Below are 17,584 nucleotides of genomic sequence, written 5' to 3'. Positions count from 1 at the left end.
CTTTCCCGGTCTTCATACTCTTAATTGCTTTATCTACCCTGGTACTATCAACTCGGATAGCTGGTCCCTCTATTGGGTCGACATAAGGCAGGCTCTCTTTCTCCCATTCATTCTCTTTATTAAGCAATCTATCGTAGTGGCATCTCCAGACCTCTTTCTTTGCATCCTCATTTAATGCAAGCGTACCATCATCCATGCGAACACATTTCTCTCCTACAACATCACTATTCTCTCTCCTACACTGTCTTGCAACACGAAATACCTCGAGTCTTTGGTCCTCACGGCGCAGAACATTGGCAAATCTTTCCTTATCTGCTTCCCCTCTGGCTAAATAAACCTGTCGCCTAGCCTCCCTTCTGGCACATTGGTACAATTCCCTGCTACCACCGTTCTTCCAGTCCTTCCAAGCTTGTTTCTTTTGTCTAATAGCCCTGTCTACCTCCTTGTTCCACCACCACGTTACTCTGGGTTGGGAGGGGACCTTACACCACCCACAAATCTGGTCGGTGGCTTTCAACAGGTTGTCCCGCAGAAATCTCCAATTGTCTTCCACGTTGTATGATGCTATATCCCCTTCTATTTCGTTAAATGCTTCAAGTAACTTGTCTCTAAGTCTCTGTCCGTTTGCAGGGTCTTTAAGCTTCCACACCCTTCTTCTCCAAGCCTGTCTAATTCTGGGCACCCATTTTGCCTTGATCCCAAAGTCGCTAACTACTAATCTATGTTGTGGGGTACATTCTTCGCCAGGGTAGGTTTTGGCATTTATAAGCCGCCCTCTTTCCCTATTTCTGGCGAGGATGTAGTCGATTTGGCTAGAGTGTCTGCCGGAGCGGTAGGTGACTAGGTGACTGGCAGGTTTCCTGAAGTTGGTATTGCAGACCATAAGATTGGTTGCATCACAGAACTCCAGCAGTCTGGTTCCCTCCTCGTTGCGGGAACCGAAGCCATAGCCTCCATGTATGCCATGGAAGCCCCCAGCACGACGTCCGACATGACCGTTGAAGTCTCCAGCCACAAAGAGAAGGTCCCTGTCACTCGTCGACGAGGTAGTTTGCAAGAGGGTGTCATAGAATTGGTCTTTCAGACCATCTGGTAGCCCAGGTTGAGGTGCATAGGCTGAGATGACAGTAGCTAATCTATGATGAAGCACTAGTCTGATCTTAAGTACTCTGTCACTTACTCTAACGACCTCGATTACCTTATCCACCCATTTCTCCGCTAGAAGTATTCCTACGCCCCCGACCCCGTCAGTGTTCCCTGCCCAGAAAATCTTGTACCTGTGTTCTTTGCCTGTGAGGAACCTTGCAGAACCTCCTCTCCATCTTACTTCCTGGATGCAGCACATATCTACGCATCTCCGTTCAAGCATCTCAACAATTTCACCAGATCTACCTTTCAGCGTGCCGACGTTGAGAGTGCCAATCCTAACAGTATGGGTGTTGGGGGTGTGGGCCTGTAGCCTGGGAAGAGGAAAAGCAGTGTCGTGTACCTGAAAAGAAAACTTGCAATTGGAAGAATTCATAAGCAAAACATTACCTACAACCTGCAAACATTTCTCAACCTTAATGCGCTACCCAAAGGTAGGGGAGAGGATGGCCAAGGCCACTAGATGGGTTCCGGGAGACAGCCGAGGTTGACAGGATGACAAAGGGATGAACTTCCGGTGGAGGGGTGGGATGACAGAGGAATGAACTTCCGGTGGAGGGGGTGGGATGACAGAGGAATGAACTTCCGGTGGAGGGGGCGGGATGACAGAGAAATGAACTTCCGGTGGAGGGGGTGGGATGACAGAGGAATGAACTTCCGGTGGAGGGGGTGGGATGACAGAGGAATGAACTTCCGGTGGAGGGGGTGGGATGACAGAGGAATGAACTTCCGGTGGAGGGGTGGGATGACAGAGGAATGAACTTCCGGTGGAGGGGGTGGGATGACAGAGGAATGAACTTCCGGTGGAGGGGGTGGGATGGCAGAGGAATGAACTTCCGGTGGAGGGGGTGGGATGACAGAGGAATGAAACTTCCGGTGGAGGGGGTGGGATGACAGAGGAATGAACTTCCGGTGGAGGGGGTGGGATGGCAGAGGAATGAACTTCCGGTGGGAGGGGGTGGGATGACAGAGGAATGAACTTCCGGTGGAGGGGGTGGGATGACAGAGGAATGAACTTCCGGTGGAGGGGGTGGGATGACAGAGGAATGAACTTCCGGTGGAGGGGGTGGGATGGCAGAGGAATGAACTTCCGGTGGGAGGGGGTGGGATGACAGAGGAATGAACTTCCGGTGGAGGGGGTGGGATGACAGAGGAATGAACTTCCGGTGGAGGGGGTGGGATGACAGAGGGATGACAGACGAATGAACTTCCGGTGGAGGGGGTGGGAGGGCGGGTTACCGCCAGCGAGTAGAGAGGGCTCTTAATTGTAGATTTTAAATATTTGAGAGACAACAATGCATAAATCGTAATTTTTTAAAAGAGCAATGAATTCTGGGTGATTAGAATATAACGTAGCATGAATTTAGGAAGCTTAGAAAATGAATAAGCATGAATTTGAGACAACAACTGAATTCAATTGAATTTCATGGAGAGAAACAAGATAGATAATAAGGGACAAAAAACTAAAGCGCAAGGTATTGAGATGTTTGAGGCCGTAAATAAATAAAAATCTCTATCTTATCTGCATCTTGGGTATTTCGTCGTAGTACGTCAGCGAGATAATTTAGAATGGGTTTCTCATTTATATATAGCCAGAACCTGAAGACCTTAAAGGAAAAACTACGAAGGGGAGAGAGAGAGGATGGAGGGGTAGACAGAGGCATGGCGGGAGAAAAGATCATCATCATCATCATCATATATATATATAAAGAGAGAGAGAGAGAGAGAGAGAGGGGGGGGGCAGTCAAGCAGCACATCACGCTGTAATTCTTGGGCTGAGAAATCAACACTTAAAAGCCATAATTTTAAGGAGCGATAAGAATTTTTGAATAAAGGAAAATGGGTAGTGGTGGTGGGTAGGTACCGCCAGCGAGTAGAGAGGGCTCTTAATTGTAGATTTTAAATATTTGAGAGACAACAATGCATAGATTTTCAAAGTAATTGACAGTCTGTTGGTTCCGATGACAAAGGTTCCAGTTGATCCAATGAATGGAATGGCCTGTTCGTGAAATTAACACACAGGTGGCTGAGCACCCCACAGACATGTGTACTCTTAGCGTAGTTCTCTGGGGGGATTCAGCATGACACAGAATGTGACAAAGCTGGCCCTTGTGAATTACAGGTACAACTCATTTTTATCAGCTGAGTGGACTGGTGCAAAGTGAAATAAAGTGTCTTGCTCAAGAACACAACACAACACACAGCCAGGAATCGAACTCATGACTTTATGATTATGGCCAAATATCTTAACCATTAAGTCATGCACCATTATGGAGTTTGATTTGAGATAGGAAAGAGCAACAGAATTCCTGGCTGAAATTGAACCTTGTATCTTTCATTAACAGGGTGAATATATTACCAATCCCATAGCATAGTACTAGTTTCTGAAATTTTTGCCACCTAAATATACTTTTTGTCTGACATTTTTAGCTGCTCTTTTATCTCAACAAGATAACTGCTGAGTCACTTAGTTTATTTTTGTCTGCCCATATATGTGTATACATGCATTAATGCATATATACAAATTTGTGTATATAATACATTATGATTGGCTTAATCCGGAGGTTAAAAAGCCCACTGAAACATGAAAGGACTCAATGCTTCTAAAAGTAAAGCATTTTATAAATACACAGAGAAAGCAAGGTTTCAAAACTGATGGATATTGGGACGAAATTGGTTTTCAGGGACTAAAGTCTAAAATGGTAATATATATATATATATATATATATATATATATATATATATATATATATATATATATATTTATATAAGGGCATTACTATAAATGAATGCCTCACGCTAAGAGGGACTCTTAAGGTCAAACTACCATGGCAGTTTGACCTTAGAGTCCCTCTTAGCGTGAGGCATTCATGTATAGTTATGCCCTTATATAAATAAATATATTTTGGGGAATAAATGATGGATTTATCCCTTATGAGGTTTTTTTCACGCTAGCTACTTGATAAATTCTTATAAAAGAATTTATCCTATTATTAATTAATTATATATATAAATATATATATATATATATGAGAGAGAGAGAGAGAGAGAGGTGGGAGGAAGAGACTGGCAGACATACTCATGGTGTCTGAAATACAGAAAAAAATTTTTGAAATCCAAGATAAGAAAAATTCTTTTTGTACACGAAGGGGTATAACTAAACTTAACCCAGTACCAAACTGATACTACGAGCCATACAGGTACATAGATACACGTGCCTGTTTGTGGTGGTGGGGGTTACATATTTATATATACACACATACACAAAGTGGCTTTATTTATTTTATATTAAGAGAACCAGAATAATAAAGTGCACAACTGAAAAAGACAAATTTGATATATCTTATGTGAAAAACATAGGAGAAAAAAAAAAAAGGCGCAGGAGTGGCTGTGTCGTAAGTAGCTTGCTCACCAACCACATGGTTCCGGGTTCATTCCCACTGCGTGGCACCTTGGGCAAGTGTCTTCTACTATAGCCTCGGGCCGACCAAAGCCTTGTGAGTGGATTTGGTAGACGGAAACTGAAAGAAGCCTGTCGTATATATATGTATGTATGTGTGTGTGTATATGTTTGTGTGTCTGTGTTTGTCCCCCCAACATCGCTTGACAACCGATGCTGGTGTGTTTACGTCCCCGTAACTTAGGGGTTCGGCAAAAGAGACTGATAGAATAAGTCCTGGGGTCGATTTGCTCGACTATAGGCGGTGCTCCAGCATGGCCGCAGTCAAATGACTGAAACAAGTAAAAGAGTAAAAGAGTAACTCAACATACATATTTGCTGTTCCCCATTTGATGCCAACTTGGAAGCAAGGTTCATTGAGTTGAATTAAAAAAAACAATCTAAACCGGTGGTTCTTAACCTTTTTACTACCACACCTCCTCCCCTAGGAATTTGTCTTTCTCTCCATGCACCCCCCCCCCTTGCATCTAGGAATAAAATTCCCCACCAGGAAGGCGACGCTGGGCACAGGTGCCAATGCTGGTTTTAGGCACCATCTCTTTGGAGGCATGGGTTCGAATCCCATTGCTGCCAATGTTTTTCATTGTGAAGGTGCATGGCTCAGTGGTTGGAGCATCAGACTCACAATCATGAGGTAGTGAGTTTGATTCCTGGACAAAGAAATGTGTTGCATCTTTGAGCAAGATACTTTATTTCACATTGTACCAGTTCATTCAGCTGTAGAAATAAGTTGCAACATCACTGGTGCCAAGCTGTATCGGCCTTTCTCATGGATAACAATTGGTGGCATGAAGAAGGGAGATTGGTACACATGGGTGACTGCTGGAGGGGAACTTTCTAGATGCAATCCCATGGCCATTCATGACCGAAGCCGGTCTTTATATATATATATATATAATTGTTCAGAGAAAACTATGTAATCGTTACCAATATAGCAGGAGATTTCACAGCAAAAAAGTCTAAATTAGACTCCTTAGAGAAATGTTGACATAGGAATAAATTACATTAATAATGGATATTAGCGTCAAATATCTCTCTTAAATTTAAAAATGTTAAACTTTCGATATATATATATATATGAACCTGCAGCTATCTTGAGAAAAAGTTAAAACATCACTCGTCCGTTGAAGAAAATATTGCGGAAGGGGAATTAACTGAATATATCATGAAAGAGATTTATCCCTCTTTGATTTTAAATTTTGGTACAAGGCCAGAAATTTTGAGGGTCAGGGTAAGTCGAATACATTCAACCCAATGCTCCACTGGTACTCATTTTATTGACCCCAAAAGATGAAAGGCAAAGTCAACCCCATTAGAATTTGAACTCAGAATGTAAAAACAGAATCTAAGCATTTTGTCTGGTATGGAAGTGATTGTGCCAGCTTACCATCTTTCTCTTTTTAACTATTCACTTTTGTCCACACACACATCTGCAGAATAAGAAGGGAAATAAAAATTTAGACTGAAAATGTCATAATAAAACTTAGAATAAAAGTGGAATAAATGACATAAAACTAGATGAGTTTAGGGTGAGAACTCATTTTGTTACACAAAGAGAATGGGTTATATTCCAGAAATATACTTCAACTCCAATACATATACAATATTACTGCTCAACAAATGTGTGTATGTAGATTTGCTCATTTTATTGTGTCTAATATTCTTATTTCTTTATTGCCCACAAGGGGCTAAACATAGAGGGGACAAACAAGGACAGACAAAAGGGATTAAGTCGATTACATCGACCCCAGTGCATAACTGGTACTTAATTTATCGACCCCGAAAGGATGAAAGGCAAAGTCGACCTTGGCGGAATTTGAACTCAGAACGTAACGGCAGACGAAATACCGCTAAGCATTTCACCCGGCGTGCTAACGTTTCTGCCAGCTCGCCGCCCCATATATATATATATACACATAATCCATGCACTCAACCCCAGTCTATACGAGGTATGCTCTTAAAATCTTCCACTTGGGGAGGCTGTAATGATAATGGGATTGAAGGTAGGTAGAGTAGCTGAGGGGGTAGAGTCCATTCAGGAAGGGCCATTGTTGGCAGTACTTTTTTCTTTGGGTGTTTGGCCCGTTTCTCTAACCAATCTTCAAAAGTAGGAGCAATTGCTGATCTCTTTCGTTCTAGAAGTTTCTGTTTCGCTTCTTCTTTCTTTGCCCAAACTGTAAATGGGAAATAAGAGAAAATAAGGACATTGTTTGATCGCCAAATTTCTAAAATTAAAAGTGAAATTAAAAACATTTTTTTAATTACTCAATTTAAGTATTTTAGCATTCAGATTACTCTGTCAAATGTAATCCGTATTTATTCACATTGTTTTAAATTGATTCTGCATTATCTTGTAGCTCTGAGATTTCAATGATGTGACTGTTTAACTTTAGAATGACATTGTAGGTTAGGTGTGAGTGGCCAGATCTGGCCAGTTTGAACATAAAACATATAGAATAGATGGGCAAGGTATGGCTGGTTTAAATGCTAAAGGTTTAATCAACCTCGGTATATGACTGGTACTGAAATTTATTGACCAGAGAAAGATGAAAGACAAAGTCGAACTCAGCAGGATTTGAATTCTAAGCATAATGGAATGTAATGATATATTGGTTTCAAGCTTTGGCATAAGGCTAGCAGTTTTCGGGGCTGGGGGGGGGGGGATGTGGAAGGAGTCAGATTACATCGACCCCAGTTGACCAACTGATACTTGTTTTATTGATTCTGAGAGAATGAAAGGCAAAGTTGACCAAATGAAATGCCACTAAGCATTCTGCACGGCTTACAAATGATTTTGCCAGCTTGTTACCTTGCAAAGGGATGGAATGAAATATTGCAAGGTTTTTTTTTCTCTCCGATGCCCCTACCAATTATTCTGCCATCTGCAAGCATCTGAAGAATATCACAATGTTATACTTACTCTCCATTTCCAACTCTAAGCGTGTATCAGCAGTTAAATGAGAAAATCGACAGTTTGGGCCAAAATTGCAAGTTCCTAAAAGAAAAAATAAAGTAAACAAAAAATAAAAATAAAGTCTTGTTTAGCTTCTTTACAGCATGCTTATTATGGTCTTCTTAATTTTCCTTAGTCCTTCAAACAATGGTCAAGAATGGATTGATGGAAAATTACAAATTAACGATATAGCCTGTATGATGCTTATGTTTGTTGACAATGAAAGTAGGATGATGTCATGGACAAGGAGACACAAATACACACATATATGGAAAAGAAATGTAAAACTAGGATGCTATACGTGTATTGTGTGTATGTATGTATATATATATATATATATATATATAAATGGCTGATAGTTAGCAAGGTGAGACACACATAAGAAAGAAGAAAGCAAAGGACCACTGATGAGGGCACAGAAGTGTGACGAAAGAACTCTGGCCGAAATAGGATTAATGTAATATAATGTAATATAAAGCTGAAGCAAATTAACACCAAATATACAGTGCGTGTGTTTTTATTGGCTAAACTGGCAATATGACCATCCCCAAGTACAACAATATATATATATAGAGAGGGGGGGGGGGGGTAAAATGGTTTGACAAGGTCCAACAAGCCAGTGGACAGCAATGAGCTTCAATGTCTGTTTTGGCATGGTTTCTATGGTTCAATGCCCTTCCTAACACCAACCACTTTACAGAATGGATTGGATGCTTTCCTTATAGCACAAGCATTTATAAGGTCAGCAAGTAACTCGCAAGACAAAACCCTTTGACAGTGTGGGTTTACAGTAAAAGGAAGTGGTAGCTTTGTGCCAAGTGTCAATAGGCTAAAATATGAGAGGGGGTCAGAAGCAGGTGTTTTGCTGATCAGAATATTCACACTCACAGATTTTATACAAGACAGTATTATGCTATTTAGCAAGAGGAAAAGAAAAGGAAAATATAATTACCTGTTCTCAAAAGTTGTTTGCAAGGTATTTTGTGAGCTTCTTCTGCTAGTATACTTTCTGCATCTGTTCCATATTTAAATTGAAATATAAAATAAAATTAATTAATAAAATTGGGGCTACCAATTGCTGTTTTTTAATACCTAAAAATGCAACATGGTCACAACTGCACTGTCTTAGATCATAGGTCTGTTTGCTAAGAGTTATTACTAAACAACCATCTCTACTTTCTAATTAACTGATATTGTTCCATTTCCTTTACTTTTGCATTTAAATATGTTTAAATACAACAATCCAGCCATCTACCTCATTTGTTATCTCAACTACATTATATGGCATGCAAATATTTAAGCCTAAAATAAACTATAGTTCTCTCTGTTGAACCGTTTGTGGTGGCACTCTTCTAAATGATTTCCAACTCATTTTCGTCACCATATAAAGATATATACTTCGATAGAATGAACGACATCTACATATAGTGGGGTGGGGCAAAAGTACTGCATTTTTGGCTGAGACAAAATATAAAAAACGTATGTTTACTAGCTTACAAAAACACTATCACCTAAGCAAATGGTCTTTCCTAAATGCATTAAAAGCATAATGACAATCTGATGACTATTTCAAAAAATTATCGCTGTTGTCTTTGAACATATGAAAGACAAATTTGGCTGGGGGCAAAATGAGTAAGACAAGATAATGTGAATTTGCCGCTTCAATTCTCTAGAAAACAGTTTCATAGACAGCAATACCTATCCCTAGATATCAGAAAGATGAGAAATGCAAAATAATAATAATAATAAATAAATAAATATCTAGGTCAATGAAAGACGACCAGGGAAAAATAGCACGTTATATGAAACAACTTAATTCGACTAAAAGAAAAACAAATTCAGCATACAATATTTTTTTATATCTTCTTCACCATTTGCTGCAGAGACTCTCTTACCGATAGATTCACGCACCATGCAATTAAAGAAAAGAAACTATTGAAATTAGATATTACTCATTTTACCCCGTTTTAGATATCAAGTGTTGAAACTTGAAAATTATCAAACTAGACATTAGTGTGGGAAAAAATTGGCTTGGAATCCAATAGAGAAAAGAATATTGATTGTTAAACACCAAAAATTATCCAGATATTTTATCAGCAACCTCAACTACAATCGAGCTAAATATGAAGAAAATTTTTTTGAAAAAAGTGGGCCTGCCACCTGACTGTTTTGGACTCTCTCAACTTCAACAACAATTATGCTGACCAATATTTACTCCTCAAAATAATGCAAGAGCACAAAATAATGATTTCAAACAAATAGGAAAAAAATAAATAAATAACAAGAAATCAGAAGTTACTCATTTTACCCCACCCCATGTAAAACAACACATTATATAAAATGGTGGTTTCAAATTTTGGCACAAGGCCAGCAGTTTCGGGGGAAGGGGTAAGTTGATTACAGTGATCTCAGTCTTCCACTGGTACTTATTTTGGTAATCTTCAAGTTTAGGGGGATAAAAAAAATTAAAAATAATATTCAAGGGAAATAACTGAACGACTTACCAGTATTATCCGTTTTCTTCTAGCTGTTTATAAATAAATCACACCCTAACCCTAACGTCAATCAAATCACGTGTGTGATTTATTTATAAACAGCGGAGAATACTGGTAAGACGTTCAGTTACTTCCCTTGAATATTTTTTTTTTTTATCCCCCTAAACTTGAAGATTACCCTTATTTTATCAACGTAAGGACGGACATATCGAAATTTTGCCGGACAGACGAAATGTCGTTATGCATTTTGCCCGGGATGCTAGCGATTCTGCTAGCTCACCGCCTCTGTTATACAAAATATTACAAGAGATTAATGGAAAACGGATGAATAAAATCAAAAACAAAACCTCTAAACGCATCATAATGTTGTTTTCTCATCCTTTGGTGAAGACTTCCATTTATATGTTTCTTCCTGTTGTTCGGTAGATCTGCGAAAGATTTATCGCAAAAGTCACAGTAATATCTTTTCCCCATGATTACCAGATAGTTAGAAACAACAACGATGTTTCGTTAAATAAAAATAATTTATTTAAAACATTGAGACGAAGGATGAAAACATCAATCAACCACGATGCTTATATTTTGTATCTCCCTCAGTAGAGAGCCCACTGTTTCGTTTTTCGCCAATTTTGTATTTGTCACTGATTCATCGCAAAAGTCATGGTAATATCTTTTCCCCATGATTACCGGATAGTTAGAAACAACAACGATGTTTCGTTAAATAAAAATAATTTATTTAAAACATTGAGACGAAGGATGAAAATAACAATTAACCACGATGCTTATATTTTGTATCTCCTTCAGTAGAGAGCCCACTGTTTCGTTTTTCGCCAATTTTGTATTTGTCACTGATTCGCTAATGAGGTTTCATGACGATGGTCTCTGTGTGGTTGCCTCTTAATTAAAGTAATGTTGTCATTGATATTCATTGCAGTGAACATTTGAACATCAACTTAACTGTAGTATTTCATTGGAATGGCATCTCGGAATAATTAACCTTAGTAATTAAATATTTTTTTAACATAATAAACAACATGAATCACAGTGAGCTAATTAAGAGCCCGCTAGAAACAGCAGCCAACTCATATCTTACAGTATTAAAAAGGTAGTCCCAGATAACATTGAGGGAAAAAGACTTTTACTTCAAATTAACAGACATTTTTGTTGCAAAGAATTTCGCTTAACCCTTTCAACCTGCGAGCATGCTTTGCGGGCGCAATTTCATCTGATTATAGCCATAGAAGTTGGAAAAGTGGGCGACTACATGGTGGGGCGGTTATTGTGGATGTCTCGAACATACATCAACAATCAGACATCGTGATGAATTCAGAAGAATTTAGAATGCCCTTGGGTAGCTCCTGCCATTTCTGCATGGGGAAAAGCATCTCTGATGTTAAATTTCATCTTTATTATCTTCACAAATGGTATACATTTTAAACCACATATACTCCTGTATTATTTATTTAAAATTACTCATGTATTGAGTTTTATTCTCTTACACGATATAATTACTCAGTTTCAACCCACGAATTTAGAGCAAGACTATTATCAAACAAATACATCTGGGATAATAATTATCATTTTTAAAACGTTAACATGTTTGGTTTCCAATAATTTTTTCACATCCGTATGAGTTTTTTCCCTTAGTATTACTAAACCTCTTCTCTTCGTTCCCTTTTTCCTCTTATTTATTGAATTTACAACTTATTTTAATATTCTCTTTGATTTTAACAACCATTTAAAATAAAATATATTGCATACAGGTTATACTTATGGGGGTTCAGTCCATTATCACTGAAGATTTGGGTATGAGATGCATGGCTGCCAAGTTTGTGTCGAAACTGCTTTCAGTTGACCAAAAAGACATCTTGATTGTGTCGAGAACGATGAAAACTTTTTGAAAACTCTGCATAGGTCTCTGAGCAGGTATCACCAAGCTTTTGGCAAAATTTGATGCAGATTTTCTGCTCAACTTTCTCTGTCGTGGTTAATGCAATGATCACATGCTACACACCTTCCTTCTAAGCACTGCTGTAAACAGCAGAAGTGAGCTAGGATGTTAAAACTCAGTGTGCATGCACAGCAGAATTCAAAGTCAATCTGTGCCAAGTGGCTTCACTTTCCATGCTTTAGCTTTGTTACTATAGCAACAGTCTGGATACTTATTGATCAGACTACGTACCAAAGTTCCAATTACATCCTCTTAATAACTACAACTACAAAAAAAACAATCAAAATAAATACATATAAAGTAAATAAAAAACAACAAATTTATTTTTCAGTTTTACTTTTTATTCCATATTGTGTTTTGTTTTTTTTACTTTTCCAAAAGTTTCTTAGATACAATACTTTGTTTCTTCTGCAAACTTCTTTCTCCAGCCATTTCTTTGATGTTTCAAATGGAAGGAGTCGAAGAATAAATAAGTCACAGAAAGAAACTTGCTATTTAACAGTTCTCATCTCAAACAAATTTGGCATCATTCGTCATCACCATCTTCCTGTGTTTCCATATATTTATATTTGATTTGGTGCCATAATTTCTGAAATATAACCAAGTTGATATTAAAATGACACTTAAATGATTTAATAAAAAAAAGGTTTTGTCAGTGTTTTCCCCCCTTTTCTAAAATGGTGTATCAGACATCTGAAGTCCTTTGAAAAACTTGATTTTAATTTGGGATTAGTGGCAGTTCAGAAAACATGTTTATGGGGTTTAACAAGAATTATCCAGGAAGTCCTCAATACAACGTAAAAAAAAAGATATGAAGAATAAAGGAAGGAATTTCAACCATGTTTCGTGGTCTGCTACCACAACAGCTCCTTTATAGGATCCAGTTAGCTCAAGACATCATCAGGAGGAACCACGTCCGGTTTCGTCCCCTACTCCTCTACCGTTTTGACGTGCCCCCCCCCCCCCTTTCGGAGGTGTCTTCAGCTCTGGTGTTGGGTGCATGTCTTCTTTCTTCTATTCCCTGGCCTCTTCGATGCAGCATCAACGAGTGTCAGCGTCCGAGACAGTCTAAAATGTTTCTTATTCTAACCAAAGGGTTTCATTGGAAGCAAAATTAAACTGAGTACAATTCCATAAAACAACAGATGAAAATAATAATTACAGTAATAGAAATAAACCTCATTATAATGAAAATTATATCGATAACATACAAAGAACTTGCTGGGTAATTAGAGCTAATTGTCTTGTGAAGGGGAAGAAAGCAACACCTGACTTCTCAGTCTACATGTCAACTATAATAGAACCTGTGCAAGGTTTTTCTAAATACATCAAAGTTGCAACTTGAAGTTTAGAAAAATAGGAAGTTGTCATGTTGATACCATGCCCAAAAGTATCAGCAATATCAGTGAAGTAAGGTCGCTTGCACCAAGGGGCCAAAACAGTGACCCATTCAAATGATAGGCCTGAACATCTGTTTGTCATAAAGACACACTGACGACGATCAGAATGACTTTGGCGAGGCCTCAGGTGGCGATGCCAAAGGGCATTGACATTATCATGGAATGTGGTGGGTCTTCTCTCTCTCTCTCTCTCTCTCTCTCTCTCTCTCTCTATATATATATATATATATATATATATATATATATATATATATATATATACCCATCTTCTGATTGGAAATCGCTTCAGTATACCACGACGTCTAAAAAACTTTTGAACTTTTCCACTTTTGTAAACCTCCTTTATCATCCTTTTTTACCTTACTTTCCTTCACCTACTGTCTCTTCGTACTCTGGTCTCCTTGTCTCCGTATTCTTTCTGTTGGAGAGCGTAGCTCGAAACGTCAAAGACTTTCCGTATTCCCGAGCGTCATACTAATATATACTTTTGTTATTTACACCACCTGTCCTCGTCTGTTGTTATTATTTGTATATTCTCCCACATATAATACACGCTCACGTGGTCGCACCAGCTAATCCTGTCTCCTCTCATCACACACTACCAACTTTTGGATTCTACCTTCTTTCCTTCTGGATCTGGACTGTTTGATTCTGAACTTTATACCCTCTGGCTGCACCTCTCCTATCCACGGATTACACTGGACCCATCTTCTGATTGGAAATCGCTTCAATATACCACGACGTCTAAAAAACTTTTAAACTTTTCCACTTTTGTAAACCTCCTTTATCATCCTTTTTTACCTTACTTTCCTTCACCTACCGTCTCTTCGTACTCTGGTCTCCTTGTCTCCGTATTCTTTCTGTTGAAGAGCGTAGCTCGAAACGTCAAAGACTTTCCGTATTCCCGAGCGTCATACTAATATATACTTTTGTTATTTACACCACCTGTCCTCGTCTGTTGTTATTATTTGTATATTCTCCCATATATATATATTATAAGTGTGTATGTGATGTAGATATACACAGATCCCAAAACAATATTTGAAACAATTAAACATTTAATTTTCTATTAAATTCCTATAATATTTTTTATAAATCTAGACACCTTATTCCAAAGTAATACAATAAAGCCAATTTCATTACCGACGTTAAGTTTTTACAACGAATATAGGTTCTTTCTAGAAAATAATGAAAAATATTTTTCTTTCAAAGAACATTTTTTTATTAAAAAGATTACCATCGAAATAAGACAGGGCTACTAATAAGTATTTCTGAAATAATATCTTCTTGTTAGTATATTTAATATTTGTTAGACTTAATCTAACCACGTTTTGGTCAAATAGAATTTAGAAATGTTTATTTCATTTCAAGATTAAAACCAATTTTGACCTTGACTAAAATATTGGGGTAAATATTGACACTTGAAGTTCATTAATTAAAAGTAAAAGACTTCACAGTGAATTAAAAATCCTTAGTTATACATTATTGATGTTATATGAAATATGAACACTGAATAAAAATTTAATGAAATATATCAGGGAAGATATTGACATAATTAAAAATCTTTGGTACTTACTCCATTATTCATCCGAGCAAAGACATAATCACCACCTTCGTCAACGATCCGTTCAAATAAAAAGGCACCACATATAACCGTCAATGCAAATGTCGATGTTCGTCGAAACAAGGCGTTATATATTTGGTTCACTAACGACATTTTTTAGCAGGAGTGTAAGAGAAGAGCAGAAGAGGATCGGAGTTTGAATGGAAAGAAGGTCAGAGAAAAATTGCTGTCCGATGGGAAGTCGAGGACCGAAGGTGGGTTATACAAAAACGAGGAATGGTAGAACGAAACGAAACGAAACGAAGAACTATAGCGTGTGTGTTTGTGTCGTATGTATATATGTGTATGCTCACGCGCATGTGCGTGCGTGTGTATGTGTGTGTGATAGAGCAACCAGAAAAAAAAAACACTTCAATACCTAAAAAAATTTCTTTTTATGTATATACCCAGGCCTATTCCCCATTTTTTTTTTTTGGAGCGGTTAGCCACAACAAGACACACACCAGACATTCCATTCATTTCCCAGCTCAACGCAACCCCCGATTTCAACAGCGGGGACCGATAACATATGCTGGTTTACCCCCGCGCACATCATGCTGGTTCCGTACCCCTTTGAGCAACATCAATTCACTCATCCGTCCACAAACACTCCAAGCTTTCCTATCGTTTATAAACCCACTCCAACACTTCTAACCACCAAAGCTTTCCTCACTCTATCCATTCATACGAACCGAGGTCTACCTCTGGTTCTACTGCCTACCACTTCTGCCTTCATCACCCTCCTAACCATCCGCTCCCTTGCATGACTCTAATGTACACCCGGTAGGGTCCCAAATGAGGTGTAAATGTGGTTATTAATGTATGGCAAGGAGGTAAACCATAGTCAAACAGTTATTAATGTTACCAAGTGTGTATGTTCAAATGTTAGTAAATGATTACTAAGAATGTGTTAAGGTGGTTATTTATGTGAGGTAGTGGCTGCAATAATAATTTTAGATGTTATAGTTATTATTATGGTTAGTAGTATAGTTAAGTAAAAGTTTGGAAGGAAGGATATATATATATCACAGCTTCTTAAATACTATCCTTGTGAATAAAAAGTTTAGAATGGTACAACAATGCACTATAGAACAAAAAATGGAGTGGCTGTGTAGTAAGTAGATTGTTTACCAACCACATGGTTCCGGGTTCATTCCCACTGCGTGGCACCTTGGGCAAGTGTCTTCTACTATAGCCTCGGGCCGACCAAAGCCTTGTGAGATTTGGTAGACGGAAACTGAAAGAAGCCTGTCGTATATATGTATGTCTGTGTATGTGTGTCTGTGTTTGTCCCCCCAACATCGCTTGACAACCGATGGTGGTGTGTTTACGTCCTCGTAACTTAGCGGTTCGGCAAAAGAGACCGATAGAATAAGTACTAGGCATCCAAAGAATAAGTCCTGGGGTCGGTTTACTCGACTAAAGGCGGTGCTCCAGTATGGCCACACTCAAATGACTGAAGCAAGTAAAAGAGTAAAAAGAGTAAGAGTATATACCTGTTGTAATTTGGTTATCTATAGTCCGATGATATTTCGGAATTACAATTCCTTCTTCAGATCTTCTTAGCTGGAGTCTCTGCTATAGACTGTTTTCCAATGGTTTTCTTTTTTTCGGAAGCGACTCAGTAGTGGTGTCCTTGTGTTAAACAGTATCCTAACTGATTAGATATTTTGATAGTTTCCAAGATAACCCCCTCCTTTTTTATTTTCAATAGTTTTATATCCCACACTCGATTCTATTTGAATAACTGGACTCACTGTAGGGCCAGCATCAGGTAGACCCCCTCCTTATCCGGTGCATTTTCTATATTCAGTGACCTCTTAAAATAGCACTTCCATACCACTTACTTGTCTTCCACAGCAATAGCAAGTGTGCCTTCGTCATTTTGGATACACTTCTCGTCTGCTCCAATGACATCTTGGTTCTCTTTTAAAACACAGTTTCACAGTCCTGAACATCTTACAATGAAGGACATATACAAATCTCTTCCTTTCTGCTTCACCTTTAGACAAATATACCTGTCACCTATTTGCCTTTGTAGCTATTCAATAACATTCCCTACTACCATCTCTCCTGCATGTTTTCTAAGCATGTCTTTTGTCACCCAATCAACCATGTCAACACCTTCAGTTTGGCTGAGTCTTTGCCTCTATCAGATATCTGACCTGTAGCCCTTAGCAAGTTATTTCACAGACATTCCCAATTGTCATCAATGCAATCATCATCATCATCATTTAACGTCCGCTTTCCATGCTAGCATGGGTTGGACGCTTTGACTGAGGACTGGTGAACCAGATGGCTGCACCAGGCTCCAATCTGATCTGGCAGAGTTTCTGCCCTTCCTAACGCCAATCACTCTGAGAGTGTAGTGGGTGCTTTTACGTTCCACTGGCACGAAGGCCAGTCAGGCTGTACTGGCAACGGCCACACTCAAATGGTGTTTTTTACATGCCACCTGCACAGGAGCCAGTCCAGCAGCACTGGCAACGACCTCACTCAAATGTTTTTTCACGTGCCACCAGCACAAGTGCCAGCTAGGCCCCGCTGGTAACGATCACACTCAAATGGTACTATTT

At 38.7% G+C, this 17,584-nt stretch overlaps 2 protein-coding genes across 2 annotated transcripts; both read right to left on the bottom strand.

The window, feature by feature from the left end:
* Window positions 1-6,231: 6,231 nt before the first annotated feature.
* Window positions 6,232-10,664, bottom strand: LOC149130952 (zinc finger matrin-type protein 5-like). Its single transcript, XM_089342968.1, has 4 exons — window positions 10,402-10,664; window positions 8,512-8,574; window positions 7,527-7,601; window positions 6,232-6,780 (listed from the first exon to the last, which is right to left on the bottom strand). The coding sequence occupies exons 1-4, from the start codon at window positions 10,526-10,528 to the stop codon at window positions 6,536-6,538; spliced, it is 510 nt and encodes a 169-aa protein (XP_089199094.1). The 5' UTR covers window positions 10,529-10,664; the 3' UTR covers window positions 6,232-6,535.
* Window positions 10,665-12,324: 1,660 nt separating this feature from the next.
* LOC149130951 (cytochrome b-c1 complex subunit 9-like) lies at window positions 12,325-15,289 on the bottom strand. Its single transcript, XM_089342969.1, has 2 exons — window positions 14,982-15,289; window positions 12,325-12,594 (listed from the first exon to the last, which is right to left on the bottom strand). Exons 1-2 carry the CDS (start codon window positions 15,120-15,122, stop codon window positions 12,532-12,534), a joined length of 204 nt encoding a protein of 67 aa, XP_089199095.1. The 5' UTR covers window positions 15,123-15,289; the 3' UTR covers window positions 12,325-12,531.
* Window positions 15,290-17,584: the final 2,295 nt, after the last annotated feature.

This window comes from Octopus bimaculoides, chromosome 26, assembly GCF_046866305.1.
Source record: "Octopus bimaculoides isolate indiv1 chromosome 26, ASM4686630v1, whole genome shotgun sequence".
Classification (NCBI taxonomy): domain Eukaryota; kingdom Metazoa; phylum Mollusca; class Cephalopoda; order Octopoda; family Octopodidae; genus Octopus; species Octopus bimaculoides.
The sequence above is the reverse complement of the archived record's forward strand: the minus strand, read 5'-3'. Positions and strand labels throughout refer to the sequence as shown.